The following is a 13,636-nucleotide window of genomic DNA, read 5'->3' on the forward strand; positions in this document are numbered from 1 at the left end:
CAGCACAATGACACACCTTCCACCAGGTGACTTTGAATTTAAACATGAAGCAATTCAAGTTGCCCATATTTTCTATGTGGCTCCTCAGTTTATTGAAGCTATTTCTTCTAGTATGGTTTTTGTTCCAGCTTCTTCTTTTGACAAACATAATTCTACAAACAGTCACAGGAGTAACTTTATTCATTGCAGTCCAATTTAGTTCAATGTGAAAGTCATTGCTAAATTAGCAAGAGTGCAAAAAGAAATGGTTTTAAAAAAGGATAAGGCTAATATCAATATTTTCCCTGGTATGAAAGTCCCCCATTGAGAAAGTTCAAATCTATCTTCAAATTTCCTCCAATTTACAGTTGAAGTTGGCAATTATCCCTTCCCCCATATAATTTCAATACAAACGTCCATTTGCAGTGGCAGAGTATTGGAAACAGAACACAGTCTTTCCAGAATTTGGCATTACTGGGAAGCAACACTCACAGTTACAGTTGCCTAACACTCCCCAGAGAACCCCTGATTCTTGGTTGTTTTAAGCTTTGCCAAACTTTAACTCTTCCAGCTGAAATCTTCTCTGTTTTGGTCTCTGTCTCGCATTGAATTTTTGAAAAATCTGAGCGCAGGGCAGCCATTTCCAAGGAGGAGGCTAGGGGAAAACAGGTAGTTTTGCCACGGCTTACAAAAATTCCAGACTACTATTTTCAACAGCTCTAACAGCTCCATGATTTGGAGCAGAAGTTTGAGATTCAGTGGAGGGGGTAGGCTTGCAGTCAGGGAGGTTCCTTTTGCTTTCCCCATGAAAATCCCCCCAGTTCTAGCTGAGTTATAAGCTTTTAAAGTCCCCATTAGCACATCCACGGTAGGATTTTTTCTATACTCGTTTCACCTATTTCCCAATTATACTGAGCAAACTCCCAGCCTCTGCCAAACTTCCTGTGTTTGCAAGCCTTCCTCCACCAAAAATACCCTTGCATCGGCGGAAAAGTATATTGGGCTGAAAGCCAGGAGACCATGAGTTCCAGACTCACCTCTTTCAGTGACTGATATTTACTTCTGTGCAATGCACAATGCTTACTATTGAGCCAGGCCGCATTATGCCAGGAGGAAAAGAAATATAATTCCTCTCGTTTTACAGATACAGTAAAAGAGTTTGCACAGGATCACTTCTAGCAGAACTGGGATTTCTTCAATATGGTAGATGAGAGTCTTACCTGCACTGTTTTTCAGAATGAATTTGCTGAATTTATGTGTTTGGTTAGGTTGTCTGAATCCCCTGCTCTAACCAACCAGACAACGCTCCTTACCCAGAGCCAGGAACAGAACCCAGGAATCCTGATCCACAGCATTCCATTGCTGTCTAGCAAATCGCTGTGCAGTTTACGTATGTTGTAAGCCTCTCAGGGCAAGGAATGACTTTTTGTTATATGTTTCTACATTACCTCACACAGTGGGGGTCCTGATTTATGACTGGGATCCTTAAACACTACAGCAATACAAATTATAAATAATCACCACCACCCACTAGTAGCAATGTGGTATCATATCCCCACCTAGTGGCTGGTTCAAACAGAGTAACAGCCTACTACTGGTACCCGTTACTTTCTTAGCTCAAGGGGCAGAGATATGTGCTGAGGTTCTAGATTCAAACTTAGCCTTTGGAGAGAGTGGAGAGGAGCAATATGATTATACATAATGGAACTTTTTTTTTTTTTCATTTTTCTTTTAAAAAAGATCAAGGAAATTCCATGCAAAATAACCCCTATTAAAATAAGGGCGATGTTGCTAAGTCAAGCACTGAAAAGTTAGAAAATGCCAGATTTACGATTGCCTGTGTAATCTTAATTTGGTTCCCTGGTCCATATGCATTATGATAGTCTTTAATTACATGATCCCATGCTATTCCCCCCCCAGGACTCCTGCTCCAGTGAGTGCACAGGATGGATGGTAAACAAGGCAGGTGGTTAGCTGAACTTGTCACCTGCATTGTAGCTGAGCTAGGTGGGGATTAAGCAGGACAGAAGTAAGGCTCCTTGGGATCCCTTTAACTGTCCATATCCATTGTTCTTGAAAAAAAATCCCAAACGTTTGCTCTAAATTTAGTATTTTCTGGTTTTGTTTGGGTTTTTAAAACAGCAATTTTCCTTTTAATAATAGGAGACTGAGGTTATTAAATTAGTTATTAAATACTACATTTCTTCTTCTTCTTAAATTACGTAATGTTAGGAGACTGGGTTTTCCTAAGCATTTAGAGGACTATGATCTCTGTGATAAACTTCCTTTTATTGTATAGAACAATTCTGGGAGAAGATATGAACCATTTTTGAAGATTATAAGAGTGCTCTGTATTCCGTTTTAATTTTCTGCTCTGGGTTCTGCTTCTGTGTGTCAAACACTTACAATTACATTTGTTGCAATAACTGACAAGATGGGGTCATGTCTGTAGCAGGAGACATTTATCATATTTAAGTAAAAAGCTTTATAATTTTCCCTGTCATAGCTACTCCCCGGATACAGGAGACACTTTAGTTATTGCTTAAATCAGAGTTTTAAAATCAGCTAGTGAGACTACAGGAGTACTTTTTCCTACAAAGATTAGATGGGAAGAAACATGTCCTTTTATTTCATTTTGATGAAACCAAGGCTTCTCTTAGGTCACGTCTGAGGGATATGAATGACAGGACATAGTGATAGGGGAACAGATGGTCTAAAGGACAATCTTCTGGAAGAATGCATCCACACTGATTTTCAGCGAGATGTTTTGATATACTTTGGAATTTCACTGTCCATTAATAAGAATATATTTTACAGACACCTTGCGCTGGAATGTATACAGTTTTAAAGCTTCCTTGTAGCATTACTTGATAGCTTTTTTCCTAATACTGGATCAAAAATCCTTTGAGATCTTGTACGTGACAAATTATGATTGTCCAGAGTAATTACTTGTCTTTATTAACAGTCAATCAATATGATTTTTATTTAAAATACTGATATTTTCCTCAGACTTGATTTTTGTGATGGGGATTTCTGCAAAACAAAGCGGCTGGCTATTGTGGGTGGCCAAAAGGCCTCTGGGCTGGACCCAGGCTGCCATGAGTTGGCATAACTGCATTGTTTGATGGTGTTACAGACTGACTGACATCAGCTGACAGTCCGGCCAGCTCTGTACCCGAGGTGAGCGGGTCCCCCAGGGAACCACAAGGGCTGAGATTTTTAGCTTCCCTCTAAACACAAGCCGTAGTGATTTTAAGGAGGGGGAGGACTTGGTTTCATGTCTCCTACTCCAGCACACGCACGTCTGAGAGCGTCTGCGTCCCTCTTCTTTTCTCCTTCCCCTCCTGTACGTGATTTCAGTCTCTGTCCTCTTTCCTTTCCTTGTTTCTGTTCTTGCCTCCCTTTGGTCTGCGCTCCAGCATCCCCTATTGCCAGCCATGAGCACCCAGACATCACGAGCCGGTGGGGAGAGAGCTGCCTTCCAGTGTCTGAGCCTTGCAGGGAACTCCCTGTATGCGTTTCAGGTTCAAAGTTCAACCAGGAATACAGGTGCCTCCCCAGTGGCTGCTTGGAGAGTGACCCCTCTGCCCCATTATCCTCCCAAATCCTCTGGAATGGGAAGCTACTAGTCGATTCCTCTCCTTCCACCTTCCGTATCACTGGCCTGAGAGACAGCAGTACAACAGACCCTATCACTATCCTGCCTCCCTTCTGGCTCCACTCACATTCTCCCCAGTTTCCTGTCCTCCACTTGCCTCTATGATCATCTGTCCTCTCTGTAACCCTTATTTTCCCCGCCACTCATATTTCCCTGCACCTCTCCTACTCCCCCGCACATTTCCACCCCCATCACTCTCCCCCTGCCCCCCACATTCCCTCATCGCCGCACCCCACATTGCACTGGCTTTGTTACAGGACACACCTCTTGTGCCTTGTCTCTTGCTGGGGTCTTCCCCACACAAAGAGCTCTGCCGGGGAGCAGTACTGGGCGTTTATGGCATCAGGGTCGATCATTGCTGGTCACTTATTCATCCCCCCAAATATCAGACAGAGTGTGAAGGTTTGTACTTTTAATCAGTGCTGACGGTTCCCTAGGAGCAAAGAGGAGACCATAAAATGCCCCAGCCAGTGCAGAAAACAGAGTTCTATGTGGTACTTATGTAAAGGCCTGCAGTGCGGAGCACATACTGCTATTAAACAGGCATATTGCAACCACGGCTAGACACGATGCAGGGAAAATAATCATCCTTCTATTTTTTTTAAAATAACAAAAATCAAACAACAAGAATAGAAAAGAGTTGGAGCATCTCAGCAGGAAACAAACCTTTGGCACCGGCCGAGGATTTGGCTATCCACACGTTCCCCTCCCCATTCTCCTTCCTCTTGTTGTAGGAGGCCAGGAACACTTCCCTTTCATCCGTCCTGGAGTTGTTTATAAGATGGCGAATTCCATTCTGCGCTGGAGCCACTGGAGTCTTTAGGTTAGTTGGATAAATCATATATGATTCTGGGAACCATGTGCAAGATTCTGATAACTCAGGGCTCGTCTTGATTAGCCTAGTTGGAGAAGATAAACCAGCCCATTAGCCTTGCTAATCCTAGAACATGCCAGCTCCCAAAATAATTTATACTTATTAAATGCAGGTTATCATTAACATGAGCCTTTTTCCTGCTAGTGAATATGATTAATGCATATTCAACAATAATAATACTGTACTGTATATATTTCTATTAACTTGCTGAAAACAGTCTTCTCTTTAAAGCTGCTAGAGGAAAAAAAACAGTAGGACAAAATATTTTTTAAAAACCAGCAAATATTGTAATACTATAAGACGGAGATTTGGGTAAATTCCTCTCTCCCCTAAACATGTTTTTGAGTACTCACCTTTCTAAATAAACGTTGTTACAAATAATTGATCTAGATCTTTCTATTTTGTCTTTAATATTTTTGCCTTTTATCATGAACTGGAGTCAAATATTCTGAAATGATCAATAAACAAATGGTTCCACATAGCTAGATATTGCACAGCATCCACACAAAGCTTTCTGAGAAACCAGCAAAGACTTTTCATTGGGAATCCTGTGTGCTAACACAGAAGCCCCTGCAAAAGTTGCTGTGCGGTGGAACTTGATTGGGAAAGATGAGGGGAACAGAATGGTGAACTAGGCTATTCAGAAACGTAATTGTCTCCAAATGGGAGCTATGTATCCAAGCCAAACCCACTGATATTAAAGGGAAATTTCCCATTGACTTCAGTGGGCTTTAGATCAGGTCCTTTGTCAAAATGGCTTTATTCAGAGTCTCAGGGGATTTTTAAGCAATTAGTAGTGTTGGTGACCCCCAGGATTAAAAGGGAAAGGCAGCTACAGCTTTAGAAAAGACAGGCACTGACCCCAAAGTACAAGCTACATAGAAATAATTTTGTGAATCTCAATGAATGGTCTTAAGTAATCTGCTCTCTGGCACTGGGTGATTGTTTACATCATATCTACATAGAAGGGCCTGGGATTTCTAGAAGGGATTTTTTAAGGAACGTAAGCCATGCAGGCCCAAGGTGCACCATTGTATACAAATGACTACGATGGGCGGGCTACAGAATGAGACTATACATTACGTAAGTTAATGTAGGCCCTGCAGCCTGTCTCTTGTTGTATGACAGTGATGTCTTAAAACAGTTTGACCAGACCAGCAGCTTTGAAATGAACACGCTCTAACAGAAGCAGAGTTCAGTCCCAAGTCATATTTTAATAAACCAACTCAATATTCCATCTCTTTAACAAACAGAATCACATGCACCACTCCTTGCAGGAGACATTGGCATTGCTGATTATTATGAAACTCCATCTCTGAGTCATCTCTTGTGAAAGAGATGTCTCCTGGCATTCTCTTGACCAAAGGATCTGGTTAGCTAGAAGCACATTAGTACTGCAAGTCTCTATAAAAAGGAACAACAGAAATAGCAGAGTGGAACCAAGCTTTAAAAATATATCTACCAGGAGAAACAGATAATGTTGTAGTGGTTGTTTCTTTAGGTCCACATTTTAGGAAACAACAACATCTGCTGCTCTTGCATTCCCAACTTGACATGCAGCACCATTTGCAAGCGCAAACAACAGAATTACACATACAAATGCTGCTTGCCCATGAAAATCAGGTCCAGTATCTAGAAACTGAAATGCTATTTGGGCACACAAATGACTGTGAAGAAAAAAAGCAGATGCAGCTTCTGAAGATTGCTGAAGGGCCCCTGAACAGAAGGCCTTTAAAGGCAAATTTTGGTGCTTTTTCTCAAGCATCATACAAAACACACTTAATATTTAGTTGCATTAGAAAAAACATTTCTTCAAACACACTAAAAGGTTTCAATGGAATCCTTACTTCACTAACGAAGCTTTGCGACAAAGCTTGTCAGCTCCCCTGTAGTAATTTACCAGCTGCACAAGTCCAGGTTCATGACCTACAAGAGGAAAGGGAGAGTTAAGAAACAAAACTTATCAATTAAAAAAAAAGGGGGGGGAGGGCACAGATTGCTAAAGAATCCTAGGAAAAAAGAGAAAAATTAGACTTCTCTGTTATACAGTCAACTGCATGATGCTGATATTGGGCCCAGGTTGCATCCTGAAGAGCACCTTTCTTAGGCTTGACCATTCTAAGTTAGGTTTTACTATTTGTGGTGGTAAGTCATATATGCCTTATATACTTCAATATTCTAGTGCTGGTTGTCACTCGTACATACTTGGTATTCCACAAATAGGCCTATTACTCAAATATCTGCAACGAACCAAATCTCCCCCCAATGTGACCCCACCTTGTTCTTACAACAGAGAGTAGCGATGTGCTATTTGCTTAGAATACCTAAAAATCCTTAGTCCCCTGAGGTTCACCAGCTAGACAAGTGTCTGTAAGCATTATCCACCTCCCTCCTGGCCACAGATGGTGGGGGACATTGTTTGAGCATTTGGACTCAAGAAATAATGCAGCAACTCTACCTTGTGTGTCTTGACAATTAAAATCAAATGTCAAATGATTACTTCTAAGAAATGTGCAGAATCTTTCATTTATTGGCTAGGCAACCTTGTGTTATCTGTCTTGGCTAGAAGTAAAGGGGTGATGAACAATGACAAGGGTCGAAGGCAGATTCAGTGTCAAACGGTCACCAAATGGCTACACATTATTAATCCATCATATTTATTAGGGCAGTGCCTATGGACCAACCAAGGACAGGGCCTCATTGTGAGAGACACCGTACAAACACAGGGTAGCCAACAGTCTGTCCTGAACAGTTTACAATCTACCATCTAAGAATCTAATCGCCCACCCCAGCTTCTAAACTTGTCCCCTCTTCCAGCCAAAAGTCTTTCTCAGGTGGCTGAACCCATCCTCAAAAGCCCACAGATGCCCCTGACTCCTCTCCCGGCACGAGAGCCAGCCTGAGAGCTCAGGACAAAGCTGAAATATTGAAAATGCCCAGATTCAGTGGAAGCGTGCCCTTTCCCCATTGCTGCCCTGTCATCATGACTCAAGGGTGCCCTACCCACAGTGGATACAGCTGAAGAGAGGCTCCTTGCACTGAAGACTGCTCTCTGTTGGCACCTTTTCTATCTGATTCAGAAAAAGAAGAATCTGCTGCACACAGAAGGGGCAAGGGATGGATTTTGGGTGGCCAGACAGACAGCAGGTCACCCACTGGCAGTGGCCTGCTCCGCATGAGCTCCCTATGACAGGGGGCAGGGGCTGGGAGCAGAAGCACAGGATTGGTTGTTACACAGACACTTCCATCTTCCTCCAACCCAACCCTGTGGGGAAGGGGCTGTTACTTCAGGGCTAGTAGCCATTGGACTGGAACAGAATCCAAACTGGCTCCGGGGGCAGGGCGCAGATTCCATCCACATAGCACACCCGACCAGACTGGGCTAAGGGTTTGCCCCTAAGTTGCTCCACAAATTAGAGACTGTCCTGAACAGAAATGGCACCCAAACCAGCTGGATGGACGAGGAGAGATTGGGAAGGGGCAGGGGTGGGCAGGTAATTCAATAAAAACCATGAGGCACACTCCAGCTGGATATGCTTTAAAAGGAAGAGTATAAGACGCACGTTAGTTCCATGCACGGGAACTAGACAAACTCACACAGCACTCGCAAAATAAGAAAGGGAAATACTGGTTTACTGGTTACTCTAATTCCATAGTTTTCAACCTTTTTTCATTTGCCGGACCCTGAAAAACTTCCAATGGAGGTGCGGATCCCTTTGGAAATATTAGAGACTGTCTGCGGACCCCCAGGGGTCTGCAGGCCACAGGTCACACTCTAGTTGTTCTAATGGCCATCCGAAAAACCAATGAGAGACTGACATACATGAGTAGCTTTTTAATCTTTACTAATTGGTTGCCCTGAAGCAAAAAATAATAGAAAAGGAAAAGTGAATGCCGGGGATATTGGCTCTGTTGGATGGTCATTCAATAGGAGCTACTGTTGGAAGAACTGGATATTATGTTCTAATCTTATTACTGTATTTTCTTGAAAAGAAAGAGGACTCCATTATGCACATTTTATTGTGTTACTACTAGAAAAGGTTATTCTAGTATTCTTTTTTGCCACTGTATTTATACATACACACTTTAAGATCCTTCAGTTAAAAGAACAGATACAGGCAAAAAAGTGGTGGGGGAAAGAGGAAAATACACAGCAACATGCTGGCGGGAATGTCATGGCAAGGGGAACTAGTCCTACTGGCAGGGAACAGATGCAGGAGCTATTTCAGGAACATAGCCCCACATTCTTATTACAGGATTAGGGAGCTGTCACGATTTACTGAAATGAAAGAGAGATTCCAGTGCAGAATAATCCTCCTGACGGCAGCCAGGAAACGCATTTCATTGCAATGGGACAGATCCTTCTCACCAAGCACATGCAGATCTCTCAACTTCTGTGTGCTGCTCTCCCCAGTAGAAGGCTCTCCGCAGGATCAGCAATGACACTGCAATCTGTTCTCATCGTTCTTCAACCTCCCCAGGGATCCCGTACAACAGTGAATGCAGCCTAGGTCTGCCATAATTTCCCTCCCTCTCCCCTGTAGTTTTAAGGCCAGAAGGGATCTCTGAGATCATCCAGTCTGACCTCCTGCTTAACACAGGCCAGAGAATTTCACCCACTGATTCCTGCATCCAGCTCAATGACTTGTGGTAGAGCTAGAGCATATTTGTAGACAGGCCAATCTTAATTTCAAGACTCCAGATAACTGAAAATCTACCACTTGCCTTGGTAAATTGTACCATCATTTACTAATATGTCCCTCTGATTCTGGCTAGTTTCAGCCTTTGCCTGCTATATTAAAGAGCCCTCTACTATCAGATATCTTCACTCCATGTAGGTAATGATTATTTTTCAGTGGAACACTCCCTCTGTGCTACGGAATGACCCCCTTCAAGAGGGGAAGGAAGTTCTAGGGGCAGTAGCATGGGTCCCTGGCAGAAATGCAAGGCTGTAAGAGAGGGTAGGGAGACCTTGAGCTGGTGCAGATGCAAAGGACCTCCATGCAGATGACCCTGTTATCTTCAGAAGATCCCCTGGGATCTAGAGAGGGAGAGGTGATGAACCCTAGTCTACAGGAAATCTGTAAGAAGCTTGTGGAGTTTGCTCCCCCCCTAGTTTTCCGGGGGGAGGGGGACAGAGAATGGGAGTGGTGGCACAGGGACGAAGACAGATCTGCCCATATGACTGCAAAACAAATAGCTCCTATAGAAATGTGGCTGGCAAAAATAATGACTTACTGCGAGCACTGCATTAACAACTGAACTCTCAGAGGAAAAACACAGCAAGTAAGACAAACTGGTTAAAAATAAACCATCCACCCCGTGAGTTTGGTAGTAGCCTACACACTGCCTCAGTTTTGCTGTATTCTCCTAGCTCATAATTCTATTGCTATGCAATCAAAGGTGACTTCTTCAACAATTTTGGCAATTTCAACATTTTCTTCAAATTTGTAAAAATCCCCCCCCCCCTTTCTGTATTTAAAATTGTCATTTTGGGGGCTTGTGCTGGTGGATACATATTAGTGAAACATAGTAATATGTCCTATCAGGTGTATGACTCCCAATATCAAACACCACAAATCAGTCTCCATTTCTTTTTAAAATGGGACACCATCAGGTTACAGATTCTAGTTTGGTAAAACATATTTTTTAACTTGTATTACCAATAATTCTGTAGATCATCCCAGCACAATTCTAATTGCCACAACAGCTCAAGGGGAGTTTAGACTGCAGTTGGCCAGTAACTATAATTAGCTGTGACCTTGCCACAAGCCCTCATGGTAAAGGGTGGGTGCATACATTTTGTACCCAGGTTGGTAAATCTTCTATGAGAATTTTGTCAATGGCGTTAAAGCTTATCTATTTGCACCTAGTGTAGATGTGCTGCACCAGCTTACAGAGTAACAGCGCAGCTTACCACAGTTTGGGTCACCACTAAGGATGCGTTAAATAAAATCAAACGACAATCCGCTTTCAATAAACAAAAAAAATAAACCTCCCAGGGGGTGAGAACTTGAGGGAGTGAGGAGCAGCCCTCCCACAGGCCCCACCACCTCCCTCCCTTAGCATGTCCATTTCTAGACCTGCAGAGCAAAACCACATGGACTTGGGGGCCAAGGGGCAGCCTGTCACAGAGCTATTATGTCCCCAGGCCAATTTCCATGATGTTTATTTTCCTGCCTCACACATTAATGGATGGAGTACATGAGCCTGGGCACTAAACAAAGCAAGCACAGATCTGTCGCCCGCTCAAGAAAAAGTTATGGAAAGTTTTCCACAGGAGCACTGGTGAGTTCCACATCAGCCAGCCAATAGACTCTGAAAGGCCAGTTCTGAGTGAGAAGTGTTTAAGGGCCTTTATTTCTTTGGTTCACACCAAAGTGAGAAGTTTGATTCTTTCCATTTCCCCAATGCTTACACAACCCTGTTTTAGCTGTCTTCACTGAGTCAATCCCTTAGTTCTCTTTGATCCCAGGCAGGGTTTTCTGCAGAGTGTTACAGCATTCTTCTAGTGCTGTTAGCAAAGACAAAGGGCAGCCCTGGATGAACCAGACCTTCCGAGAGCAAGATACTTGTATCTGAATACATCCTGGCTGGCTTAATTCAATTCTGACCATCTCCTGAAAAGAAGCAGACAACCGTGCCAAATTCCACATAGAAGTTTTACAATGAGTCATCTCTCTGTTCATTGGGCTAATTTCAAAATAAATTCATGCAAAATCATAAATTAACTCAAATAGCAATAATAAAGGGACAAACTTTCATATAACAATCTGCCCAAATCTAATGTATAAGAGGATCTAAAAACGGATCAAACCACACCTTAGTACCACTTAGAGAATTTCCCAGTGTCCCCCTTTACAAATGACTCATCTTTTTTACATTAGGATATATATATAAAATAAATCCTCAACAAAATACACTGCAGATCCCATTTTGATACCACTGTACTATTATTAAATTACTTTTCTCCCACAGCTAAACAGAACTCATTTTCTCCTGTGAGAAAACTTGTGATCATATGGGGAGTTGAATGATAAACTGTGGGCATAGGTTTGTCATAACAAGCAAAGAGAGTTACATGTTATGTTAAATTTCCCTCCCCTTGAGCCATGTTTGAGTCAATCCTGATCCCAGCCCCACTGTCAAGATTTCAGAAAAGGGTGAGGAAGTTCTCACCAAACGATACCAACCATGGAAGTTCAAAAAGGTGAAAAACACCTCAAGATAAAGAAATGTTAGCTATTTCTTTAAGGGTCAGAGGGCTTCCTGGAGAAGGGAACATTTGGGGATTAAAGATAAAAGCAGAGTGAGGGTCTCTACCCTTTCACACTTTGGGGGCTGGGGCAAGGGGCCCCCTGAAATCATTTAAGAAAGGGGGGTTACATTTTGTAAGAGCCAGTTGGCCTTGCTTCCATATCAGACTAGGTAATATTTCAAATAGCGATTTTAATTTAAAATACTGGTTGAATTTAAAATACTCGTCTCCAGCTGAAAATTGCAGCTATCTCATAATACAGCATCATGTTGCTGAGGTCTCTGATTCGAAGCATTCCTTTGTTCCTGTTTTCTAATATAAGGTACTGCTATAAGCAGACAGCAGTTCTAAAATTCCTCTAAGATTCCACAGTATAATGGAACAGAACCGTAAAAACTAAAATGTTTAATGCAACATAGATGTGACCAAAAACGTTAATACAGCCCCAAATGACTAATTTCTACAATTGGGTAAGTTAACCTTTAGGTCATAAAAATGCTATATTTTAACGAAGGCTAACTTTAAAAATAAGAGCCATCACCATAATCTCTCTTCAGCTATGCTGTTGTACTTCCCGAAGGCGACCCCCCTGCTCCTGCCATGCCAATGGCCAAGTCCCTCCCCTGTTGCAGCAGACAACACCCAAAGCTACACTCTGCAGCACACGCTAGTCACATTTTAGTTTACATTTCCCAGTATGCAAAAGCACATAAACGTACATCCCCACAAACATCCGAGAACATCCCGTAATGGAAACAAATTACTTCGCACTAGTGATTAGGCAATAAAAAGCACAGGTTCTGGCCCACTCCACACACACAGGCATGAGCATGCTGCATTGAACACTGGCCGATAAAAACCAGCTGTCTCGTTGGGTTGTTTATTGGCCTTGTCCTGCCAGTGCCGCTTCTCCTCTTACCCAGTCTCCCGAAGGGCAGCCTGTTCCTCTCCCCCAGCATCAGGTTAAATCTGGGGTTGTCTCTTTTCAGCCTCTTCCACTGGCCGGTGGACAGGAGTATTTTGGACACTTCAGCATAGATGCTGCTGTTTTCATCTCGTGCCACAAAGGTGTACATCGTCCCACGCAGTCCGAGCCGCCCCCAGCCCGAGCCGGGCGGCAGCGACCTAAAACGGGTCCCCTCGACCCCGGCCGCCCCCAAGCCGCAGGACTCAGAGGAGGACACCGGCGCCGCCAGGCATTCCTCTCGGCCAGACGCCGCCAGGCTCGGGGTTACACTCCGCTCGGCAAGGTCAATATGTGGATGGCCAGGCAAGCCCATAGGGGAGCACGGGCCCGCCCCAGCCGCCGGCGAGCGCCCTTCTGCGGCGGTGGACGTGGGCCAGCCGCCGCCGGGCAGAGCCTGGGCGCTCCCCGAACCGCCAGCGCCGCCTCCCCGGTCCCCGGCAGAGCCAGGCCCGCCCCGGGACCTCCCCGGCCTCCGCCTGCCGCCGCCCGGCTCACGGGCACGGGAGCGGCACGGGAGCAGCGAGCCCGGCCATGCCCCTGGCGAGCTCCGCCCCCGCGCTTGGCGGCGCAGCTCGCGGGCCCGGGGGCGGGCCGGAGCCCCGAGGGGCGAGTTTCGGGGGGGCCAGCGCCCAGCCCGGGGCCGCGCAGCGAGTCAGAGCCGGCCGCGGGCCGCGCTCCCGGGGGGGGGACGCCCCCGCCGGCCCCCAGTTCCCGCTCCGGCGCGGGGCCGCGGCAGCAGCCAGGGGAGGGCCGGCGCTGAGGGGCGGGGGTGTGAAGTGGGGATGGTGACGCCCGCAGGCTCCGGCTGTGCTCGGCGCTGCACAAGGTGCCGGGTGGGGGGGGGGCGCTGCCACTCAGCTGCCGGCCGGGCCCAGTTGGCGGGGCACGTCGGCAGCGCGC

The 13,636-nt window shown here is 44.9% G+C and overlaps 1 protein-coding gene across 7 annotated transcripts in view; it reads right to left on the reverse strand.

The window, feature by feature from the left end:
- TTL (tubulin tyrosine ligase) overlaps positions 1 to 13,605 on the reverse strand; it is a 35,191-nt gene extending 21,586 nt beyond the window's left edge. For 3 of the 7 annotated variants that reach the window (XR_006290004.1, XR_006290005.1, XM_037896312.2), the window contains exons 1-3: positions 12,689 to 13,604; positions 6,359 to 6,437; positions 4,304 to 4,536 (exon numbers count right to left, since the gene is read on the reverse strand). Coding sequence is in view for 3 of the 7 variants with exons in the window: in XM_037896312.2 (XP_037752240.1) it covers positions 4,304 to 4,536; positions 6,359 to 6,437; positions 12,689 to 13,049 (673 nt within the window). In the remaining 4 variants the exon portion in view is untranslated. Of the gene's footprint in view, positions 1 to 4,303; positions 4,537 to 6,358; positions 6,438 to 12,688 lie in introns of all 7 variants that reach the window. The other 4 variants (XR_005224975.2, XR_005224976.2, XM_037896311.2 and 1 more) reach the window with 3 other exon arrangements.
- Positions 13,606 to 13,636: the final 31 nt, after the last annotated feature.

The sequence above is a fragment of the Chelonia mydas genome, chromosome 3 (assembly GCF_015237465.2).
Source record: "Chelonia mydas isolate rCheMyd1 chromosome 3, rCheMyd1.pri.v2, whole genome shotgun sequence".
NCBI lineage: Eukaryota > Metazoa > Chordata > Testudines > Cheloniidae > Chelonia > Chelonia mydas.